Source organism: Sebastes umbrosus, unplaced genomic scaffold (assembly GCF_015220745.1).
Source record: "Sebastes umbrosus isolate fSebUmb1 unplaced genomic scaffold, fSebUmb1.pri scaffold_208_arrow_ctg1, whole genome shotgun sequence".
NCBI classification, from domain to species: Eukaryota; Metazoa; Chordata; class Actinopteri; order Perciformes; family Sebastidae; genus Sebastes; species Sebastes umbrosus.
The window spans coordinates 22,501-32,839 of record NW_023618513.1 but is presented as its reverse complement, the minus strand read 5'-3'; the positions used below and the strand labels follow the sequence as shown (position 1 = coordinate 32,839).

General features: G+C 40.6%; 3 protein-coding genes across 3 annotated transcripts in view; all 3 read right to left on the bottom strand.

Annotated features, from left to right (window-relative positions):
• Positions 1–522: 522 nt before the first annotated feature.
• LOC119484421 (coagulation factor VII-like) lies at positions 523–3,958 on the bottom strand. Its single transcript, XM_037763222.1, has 7 exons — positions 3,763–3,958; positions 3,297–3,460; positions 2,876–2,900; positions 2,556–2,669; positions 1,860–1,997; positions 907–1,022; positions 523–774 (listed from the first exon to the last, which is right to left on the bottom strand). The coding sequence occupies exons 1-7, from the start codon at positions 3,821–3,823 to the stop codon at positions 538–540; spliced, it is 855 nt and encodes a 284-aa protein (XP_037619150.1). The 5' UTR covers positions 3,824–3,958; the 3' UTR covers positions 523–537.
• Positions 3,959–5,041: 1,083 nt separating this feature from the next.
• On the bottom strand, positions 5,042–8,826 carry f7 (coagulation factor VII). Its single transcript, XM_037763219.1, has 8 exons — positions 8,672–8,826; positions 8,413–8,576; positions 8,132–8,156; positions 7,472–7,585; positions 6,828–6,968; positions 6,426–6,544; positions 6,107–6,227; positions 5,042–6,026 (listed from the first exon to the last, which is right to left on the bottom strand). The coding sequence occupies exons 1-8, from the start codon at positions 8,730–8,732 to the stop codon at positions 5,434–5,436; spliced, it is 1,338 nt and encodes a 445-aa protein (XP_037619147.1). The 5' UTR covers positions 8,733–8,826; the 3' UTR covers positions 5,042–5,433.
• A 1,161-nt stretch (positions 8,827–9,987) lies between these two features.
• The window catches only part of f7l (coagulation factor VII, like), a 3,947-nt gene continuing 3,595 nt past the window's right edge, over positions 9,988–10,339 (bottom strand). Inside the window, exon 8 of the mRNA XM_037763220.1 lies at positions 9,988–10,339. This exon is cut by the window's right edge and continues 400 nt beyond it. Coding sequence (XP_037619148.1) covers positions 10,192–10,339 — 148 coding nt within the window. The 3' untranslated portion in view covers positions 9,988–10,191.

The window sequence follows — 10,339 nt, the reverse complement described above, 5'->3', positions numbered from 1 at the left end:
CTATGTCTATGTCTATATCTATGTCTATGTCTTTATCTATGTCTATGTCTATATCTATATCTATGTCTATCTTTATCTATGTCTATGTTTATGTCTATATCTATGTCTATGTCTTTATCTATGTCTATGTCTATATCTATGTCTATGTCTTTATCTATGTCTATGTCTATATCTATATCTATGTCTATATCTATATCTATGTCTATGTTTATGTCTATATCTATGTCTATGTCTTTATCTATGTCTATGTCTATATCTATATCTATGTCTATCTTTATCTATGTCTATGTTTATGTCTATATCTATGTCTATGTCTATATCTATGTCTATGTCTTTATCTATATCTATATCTATATCTATCTGAACGAAACTACAAAATTCAGATTTACAGAATAACTTAATAAAAACTTTACAAAAACTTAACAAATTAAAAAAAACTTTATCAAACAAATTTACAAAAAAACTTTATCAAGCAAATTTACAGAACAACTTTATATATTTTTACTAAACTTTATAAAACAACTTTACTAAGCAACTTTACAGAACAACTTTAGGAATGTAAAAGTGTAGCCGAACTGAGTAGGAAGCATTGATTGATTGATTGATTGATTGATTGATTGATTGATTGATTGATTGATTGATTGATTGGTTACCTGCCACCACGGTGAGGCTTTGAGGGTCGTTGCCATGGATACAGTGAGCTGCGGTGACGACCCAGTCGGGTTTGATCAGAGCTCCTCCACAGTGACTGTTTCCATTCAGCTTAATCAGAACCTGATGGACGGATACATAGATCAATATAGATATATATCTGTATATATATAGATAGATATATATACATAGCTATCTATATATATCTATATATATATATACAACGTATATAATACCTGACATGTTGTACGTTACCTGCCAGGGACAGTCTCCTTTAGGACAGATGTTGGATCCCACCAGTCTGGTCTGATCCACCACGCTCTGGTTCTGACCCGGCTCCTGTGGAGGCAGCTGACCACACGGATACTCCACTGGAAACACAAATACTGCTGTTACTATATTATTACCATGTTATACATAATACAATAAGTTAAACCTGGTTTCACCAAAGAACTACCAAGTACTGTGATATATAAGAAACAGTACCGCCGTGTAGAAATACTCTTAAATACTACTTAACAACTTTACTAAACAACTTTACTAAACAACTTTACTTAACAACTTTACTTAACAACGTTACTAAACAACTTTACTTAACAACTTTACTTAACAACTTTACTTAACAACGTTACTAAACAACTTTACTTAACAACTTTACTAAACAACTTTACTTAACAACTTTACTTAATAACTTTACTAAACAACTTTGCTTAACAACTTTACTTAACAACTTTACTAAACAACTTTACTTAACAACCTTACTTAACAACTTTACTAAACAACTTTACTTAACAACTTTACTTAACAACTTTACTAAACAACTTTACTTAACAACTTTACTTAACAACTTTACTAAACAACTTTACTAAACAACTTTACTAAACAACTTTACTTAACAACTTTACTAAACAACTTTACTTAACAACTTTACTTAACAACTTTACTAAACAACTTTACTTAACAACTTTACTAAACAACTTTATTAAACAGCTTTACTTAACAATTTGACTTAACTGTAAATACTTGTTAGTTGTTAGTTATTTAGCAGCAGCAGGAACACGTTCTGTTAGCATCTCGTCGTAACGGTCCTCCTTGTTTGTTTTTGTTAGTTCAGAGTCTGCTGCCCCCTACTGGTCACCGGCTGAACTGAATACACAAAGGTACGTATAATACTAGTAAACACATGTTTATGGAAGTAGTATTTGTACCCTGAGCGACACACTGACGTCCGTCTTCTCCCAGTTTGTATCCGTCAGCACACAAACATTTACGTCGAACTCCTGAACCGTCACAGAAGTGTTGACAGTGTCCGTTCTGGTAAAGACACTTCAGCAGGTCTTCTATCACTGAGAACATAAATATATTATAACATTAATATACATTAATATTACTACGTCGTATTCCTGAACTGTCACTTCAGCAGGTCTTCTATCACTGAGGACATAAAGACACGATATATATTTATATAATAACAGTTAACACAGTTCTTAAACAACTTAACAGTTTTCTAAAACAACTTAACAATCTTCTAAATCAACTTAACAATCTTCTAAAACAACTTAACAGTTTTCTTAAACAACTTAACAATCTTCTAAAGCAACTTAACAATCTTCTAAAACAACTTAACAGTTTTCTTAAACAACTTAACAATCTTCTAAAACAACTTAACGGAACAACTTTATAAATCAGTACATTTACTATCGTCACATTGTCTATCCGAAACATTTCACACGTGTAAATTCGTAAAACAAATGTAATATGGTTATAAGCTCTAGTCATTAGCATCTTTTACTCTCAGCAGAAATTGTTAGATTTAATAAATAAATTCAATGAATTACTAAAATAACTTCCAGCTGCTGTTTTATAATTTAAATATCTGATATTTAATGAATGTATTGTTTTACCTGTCTGACAGTATTGACCTTCAAATCCTTCAGGACAGTAACACTGGTAGGACGTCCCCATGCGGACACATGTCCCGTTATTACGACACGGATTGACCTGGCAGGGGTTACGACCTGTGACATAAAATCAATGTTAAAGACAGAGAGACTTATTATTATTATTTTACCTTCCAATCAAAAGATTTTATTAAAACTTTATTCTGCTGCTACAAAATTATTTAATTAGAACAAACCTCCTTCCTGATGTCTTTCAAAAGATGAAAGATGAAAATCATGACCACAAATTATAAATAATGGACAAAGTTAAAGGTGTTACTTACGTGCATACGTCAGCCAGAATTGGTCCTGCAAAGACAGAAAGAAATTAACAAATAACCACATAAATATACAGTAACTGAACATGTTAGAGTGAATTATTCATCATAACTGAACATTTTCAAGAACAGAAGATGCTTTTCTACAGAAACACAGACGATGTATCAACAGACAGTGAGCTAAAGCCAAAAGTTTTTATGCAGCACAAGAATTCTCACGAATGTTAGCTCATACAAACATGTAACTGTCAAATCATAAGCTATATTTAACAAAGAATGACTTATTTTCCAAAAATAAATATCTGCTTTTGTCAAATAACAATAAAAGTTTTGACTCAGATTTTCAGGGTTTGAAAAACTAAAAGTCCAGAAGAAACTCTTAAAGATTCAGTGTCTTGTGTTAAACAACATTTAAATTTTGTCTGACCGTCAGGTCGTCGTCTTCGAAGACTTCTCGTGCCTCCTCGTAGCTGCAGATCTCCTCGACGCATTCCCTCTCCAGGTTTCCTTTTCTCATCTCCTCCAGGAAGCCGCTGTTCGCTCGCCGCCATCTCTGCAGCACTCGGTTGGCCTCGTGCTTCTCGACGAACACTGAAGCAAACGATCAAATAGCTGCATTTATTAAACCTATAACCATCAACACATGCACTAAATGAGGAGCAGGAAACACCCAGAAATACTTGTCTTTTAATTAACTGTGAAATACACTACTGTTGGAACAGTTCATTCAGACTATTTCACATGTAAATAAAACATTATTCTGTTTTTATCTGTTAGAATAAAATAGTTATTATTGAGGGAGAGACGAACATCATCAGCGTAACATCTGATTACTTACTGTAGTGTATATATATTTATATATATAAACATTAATAACATGCTTCCTTGATTACCTGCAGCAGCAGCGACGGCCGACAGCAGGATCCAGACGCCGCAGCAGCTCTTCAGCAACATGATGAGTTCAGAGTCTCAACGAAAACACGAACAAACAACGTTTTGAGTCTTTTAGAAGTCGACGCCCAACGAGCCGCTGAACCCTCCGAGCAGGTCAGTAAACACGTCCAGTTACTGCCAGCTCATCGATTATCAGCAAAATCCTACTGAAGTACACAAGTATCATCAGCTTCATGTAGTTAAAGTATCAGCAGTAACACTAGAAATATAAAGTACTGCAGTAAAGGTACACGTTACTAGTAGTTACTAGTTGTGTACATGAATGATGAAATAATGCAACACACACATTTACTGGCTCTATTGTGAAATTACTAAATAAACTGACAGCAGAATACAAAACCTGACAAACACTAAAATATATAAAAAAAACATATTTTAGATGTTTTATTCATATAAAATATATATAATATAATATACAATAAATTATATTAATATAATGAATATACAATTTGAATCATAGTTTAGATACTTTAACATTAGAAGACACCTCAACGTGACATTATTGTTCATGTTATGATGCAATAACAGAAACTCAGATTTATAACACAATTAATAAATCAGACGGACATTGAACGCCTCACAGACAAACATTTAATTATAAAGTAACCAGATAAAGTATTTGTACCTTTTTCTCCCATCGCTAAATACTGTTCAACATTAACAACATACAAATTTCACAGTTTACATAAGTTATTTTAAAGTACTTTGATATAAGTAGAGCTGTCGATGGATTCATATAGTTAATCATGATTAATCACACATTATTTATCTGTTCTAAATGAACCTTAAAGGGAGATTTATCAAGTATTTAATCCTCTTATCAACATGGGAGTGGACAAATATGCTGCTTTATGTAAATGTATGTATATATTTATTATTATAAATCAATGAACAACACAAATCAATGACAGATATTGATCCAGAAACCCTCACAGGTACTGCATTTAGCATAAAACAATATGCTCCAATCATAACATGGCAAACTGCAGCCCCAATTTTGAAAATGGACATGACAGTTTTTCCTCTCCAACATTTAGTGTAAGTTTGGAGCGTTATTTAACCAGCTAGTCTGACATGGTTGGTACCGATGGACTCATCAGGTTCTGTAGTTTACTATGATACCAGGATCTTCACTCTAGCTTTAAAACTGAGCCGATACAACCTCTGAAAGATTGATTGCGTTAATGCGTTAAAGAAATGAGTCTGATGCTGCTGTTCTGAGTGATGGAGTTCCTCAGGGCTCTGGTCTGGGTCCTGTTGTATTTCATGTTTATTTATGACTGTTGGGTCTTTTAATTCATCATTTAAATGTATGTTTCCACTTCTCTGCAGACGACACACGACTGTATTTGTCAGAAAACTAACCGACCTAAAGGACTGCCCAAAAAGTTCTCACTTCAAATGACGATAAAACCTAAAATATCAAAAATAAAAGTTTCATATGATACCAGTATCTTCACTCTGGCTATAAAACTGAGCCGCTACAACCTAAAAATCACTATTTGCGTTAATTCGTTAGAGAAATTAGTGGCGTTAAAATGGATTTGCGTTATTATCGTGTTAGTGTTGACAGCCCTAATATAGATATATATAAACTACGGGACGGACTCTCAGGTCGTCAGGTTGTGTGTCGAAGCCTCGGTGGTGATGGCCGGTGGGTTTGGCGTCGCCGTCCGGTTGTGGATCCACTCCAGGTAGTTGGACACTCGGGTGTAGATGCCGTAGTTGCCCGGTCGGGCACAGCCCTTCCCCCAGCTGACGATCCCCAGCAGGAACGCTTTCTTCTTGTACTCCGTCACCAGCGGGCCGCCGCTGTCGCCTTTACACGAGTCCTGCCGGCCCTCGATGTATCCGGCGCAGAACATGTTCTCCGTCAGTGCCACGTGGCTCTCCTCCAGGCACTGCTGCGTCCGGATCCGTGGGACTTTCAGCCGCCGCAGGATGTTTGAGGTGGGCCCGTTTTCGCCCCGCCTCCCCCATCCGCTCACCGTGTGCAGGCCAACGGCCCAGAGGTCGCGCTCGGCCAGCGGCCGCGTCGGCAGGCACGCCGGGATCGCGTACGGCGTGTAGACGATGGGCGCCGCCAGGCGTAGCAGGGCGATGTCGTTGTTGGCGGTGCTTTTCACGTAGTTCTCGTGCATGAAGATCTCCAACACCTGGAGGAACTGCTCCGTGCCCTCGTTCACCTCCGTGTTGTGTTCACCTGACGGACACAGAGCTCGATGATTTTAATGGTCAAATTTTAACATGGTAACACACCTGCCGATGAGTCAGGATTCGTACCTGCGACCACCTTCAGGAACTGAGCGTCGGTGTCCTCCAGGCAGTGAGAGGCTGTGAGGATCCACGTAGGTTTATAGATCACTCCTCCACAGATACCTTTACCTTTATACATCAGCAGGACCTGCGGCACACAAGCAGCTTTTACATTTTCATTTTCTAGGATATTTGTTTGTTGACATCTTTGGAGACTTTCCACCAGAACCTGGTTCTGGTTCTGAAGGTACTTTCCAGACTCTCCTCATTGATTGTGTCCTGACATGGAGTGAAGAAGCAGTAGTGAAACAGTAAATGGTGAACTGTCCCTTTAACTGTAACGTACCTGCCAGGGGCATTCACCTTTGGGGCACTCCGTTCCCCCGACGATCCGAGCTCGAGAGTCCAGCTGCTCCGTTTTGTTTTGTCCGTGCAGAACCGGAACCATACCGCACGCTATCGACTCTGAAACCACAAAAACAAATCATACGGTTAAAGTTAACTTTGTAAATTATTATTGTCTTATTTTAAGCTCAGATGTGGCGTCCCACAAGGATCGACACTGGGACCTCTGTTGTTCGGTCAAATTGTTGAGATACTGAGCCAAAAAGAATTACAGTTTCATTTCATATATTTTATCTTAGTGACAAAGTTGAACTTTCAGCATAAACTGAGTCAGAATATTTTCTAATATGAACGACGATAAAACACTAAAAAATCACATGAAAGCATTAAATCGTACTCCGACCTTTCGCTACGCAGCTCCGCCCATCGACGTCCAGGAAGTAGCCGTCAGCACACGAGCAGATCAGTCTTTGTCGTCCCTCGTCTTCATCACAGAAATGGTCACAGCCTCCGTTCTCCAGCTGGCAGGTGGCGTTGACGGCTCCTGTAAAAACATTTAGTTCAACACGAAGAGCAAATATCTGGTTGTTCACTTGTTGATTTTCTGTATCGATGCCAATGAAAAATGTTAGTTTTGGGGACTAACAACCTTCATTTGATTAAATATGTATCAGTGTTAAATAAGAAACTTTGCCTTAATAAGATATCGTCTAAAGTTAGAAAAGTTTCCTAATTTAGAGCTCAAAATACTGAACTTTTAGGTCAACTAGTTTTCTGATAAGTACAGTCGTGTGTCATAAGTACAGTCGTGTGTCAGAAGTTTCAGAAGTGAAAACATACATTTAAATGATGAATTAAAAGACCCAACAGTAACGTATAAACAGGAAATACAACAGGACCCAGACTAGAGCCCTGAGGAACTCCACAGATCAAAACAGCAGCATCACACATGATCTTGTATTTTGACATCGTGGTACTTTTAACAATCCACATGTACACATTGTAGAGGTCAGGTATTTATGATTTAGGAGCGTTTGTTTTGCTCACCCTGCTCACAGTTGAGTCCGCTGAACTGAGGGAGGCAGTAGCAGGTGTAGGTTGAACCCTGAGCAGAGCAGCTACCGCCGTTCAGACAGGGAGTCGATTCACAGCTGTCTGGAACTACAGGACCACAACACAGTCTTTAGTTCAGGATTAAAGTACAATAGATCACACAGTTTAAGAACTACCAAGCACCAATCGTCTACTATGAATCATGGATCACGATCTCTGGTAACCACAACACTTAAAACAAATAACTAGAGCTGTCAAAGCTAACGAGATAATAACTCGTTCTTTAACGCATTAATGCGATTGATTTTTCGGAGGTTGTAGTGGCTCAGTTTTAAAGCTAGAGTGAAGATCCTGGTATCATCTGAAACTACAGAACCTGATGAATCCATCGGTACCAACCATGTCAGATTAGCTGGTCATGAAGGAGGTTAAATAACGCTCCAAACTTACGCTAAAGTTTGGCGAGGAAAGTCATTTGTGCATTTCCATATTCGTCTTACAGCAGATTTTCAGAGTCACTGACCCAAAAATATGACGGCCCTGGATCAGGGTCGGAACCGCCGTTAGCCTCGGTTAGCAGCTAGCATGACTTCATGCTAGGAGACTTTATACCGGTATGAGATTGAATAAATAAGAAAATGTGTGGTTGCTTACGGTTGTACGTTTTCCAGAATTCGTCCTGAGGAAACAGAAACACAGATATCAGTCCAAATGACAGAAACTAGTTTTACAGTAACACTCGTCTTCCTCCGCCAACCGGTCCGGTGTCAGTTCACACCGACGTCACATCGACCGTTTAACACCAAACTATCATCAGCTCATCTTTGAGTCCAAGTGGACGTTTGTGCCAAATTTGAAGGAATTCCCTCCAGAGCGTTTTCTGGACCGGTTGGTCGGAACAACCTAAACACCAGAATAATAAAACGGATTCTGACCGTGGTCTCGGTGTGTTCGAACACCTCCCGGGCCTCCTCGTAGGAGCACTTCTCCTCCAGACACTCCCTCTTCAGATCCCCCATCTGGAGCTCCTCCAGCCAGCCCGAGTTGTACCGCCGAGTCCGGACCAGGACGCCATGGGCTCGACCCGGATCCAGAAAGACTTCCACACAGAGAGACGGAAGGAAGAGTTCAAACAGAAGCCTTCATCTGGTGCAACACTAGCTGGACTTGTGTTCAAACGTTGACTTGGCTCACCTGAAGCCGGCTGGCAGCTGGAGACGCTGAAGACGAAGGTGAAGAAGACTCTCAGCCACATCGTTGGATTTCATCAGAACGTTGTGCTGCTTCGTTGTCGACCCAACGGTGCAAAGTCTGGTCCACACCCCCTCACCCTCTCCCCCCAACTATTGATCACATGTTCCCAGTGGAAATCCCCGTCTGACTCAACATGACCCGGACTAACTAGAGCTTCTGACCCTCACAGGAGGAACTCATGTTGCAGCTGTACAGGTTGCTATGAATCAACAACAAGTTCAGTCTGCTAGGTGGTTGCTAGGTGGTTGCTAGTTGGTTGCTAGGTGGTTGCTAGGTGGCTGCTAGTTGGTTGCTAGGTGTTTGCTAGGTGGTTGCTAGGTGGCTGCTAGTTGGTTGCTAGGTGTTTGCTAGGTGGTTGCTAGGTGGCTGCTAGTTGGTTGCTAGGTGGTTGCTGGATGGTTGCTAGGTGGTTGCTATTTGGTTGCTAGGTGGTTGCTGGATCGTTGCTAGGTTTTCGCTAGGTGGTTGCTAGTTGATTCCTAGTCGGTTGCTAGGTGGTTGAAGGTGGTCGCTAGTTGGTCGCTAGGTGATTGCTAGTTGGTCGCTAGGTGGTTGCTAGTTGGTCGCTAGGTGGTTGCTAGTTGGTTGCTAGGTTTTCGCTAGTTGCTTGCTAGGTGTTTGCTAGTTGCTTGCTAGGTGTTTGCTAGGCGGTTGCTAGGTGGCTGCTAGTTGGTTGCTAGGTGGTTGCTGGATGGTTGCTAGGTGGTTGCTAGGTGGTTGCTAGGTGGTTGCTGGATGGTTGCTAGGTGGTCGCTAGTTGATTCCTGGTTGCTTGCTAGTAGGTTGCTAGGTGGTCGCTAGTTGACTCCTGGTTGCTTGCTAGATGGTTGCTATGCGGTTGTTAGGTGTTTGCTAGGTGGTTGCTAGGTGGTTGCTAGGTGGCTGCTAGTTGGTTGCTAGTTGGCTGCTAGGTGGTTACTAGGTGGTTGCAAGTTGGTTGCTAGTTGGCTGCTAGGTGGTTGCTAGGTGGCTGCTAGTTGGCTGCTAGATGGTTGCTATGCGGTTGCTAGGTGTTTGCTAGGTGGTTGCTAGGTGGTTGCTAGGTGGCTGCTAGGTGGTTGCTAGGTGGCTGCTAGTTGGTTGCTAGGTGGTTGCTAGTTGGCTGCTAGGTGGTTGCTAGGTGGCTGCTAGTTGGTTGCTAGTTGGCTGCTAGGTGGTTGCTAGTTGGCTGCTAGGTGGTTGCTAGGTGGTTGCTAGGTGGCTGCTCACAGGAGGAACTCATGTTGCAGCTGTACAGGTTGCTATGAATCAACAAGTTCAGTTTGTCTTCATCTTTTATTTGTTGACAAATTACCCAATCAGCAGCATCTGTATTACACATCTGTATATCTGTATTACACATCTGTATATCTGTATTACACATCTGTATAGCTGTATTACACATCTGTATATCTGTATTAGTACAGGTTATGAACTCTCCGGTTGAGTAATAACTTCTTCTGGGTTTGGACCTGAACATCTCAGACGGTGGACATGATGTCCTGGATCCAGTCCAGGAAGTTGCTGACTCTGGTGTAGACCCCGTACAGGTTTTCGTTGGCGCAGCCCTTCCCCCAGCTCACCACGCCCGTCAGGAACCAGGTCTTCTTGTAGCGCGTCACCAGAGGG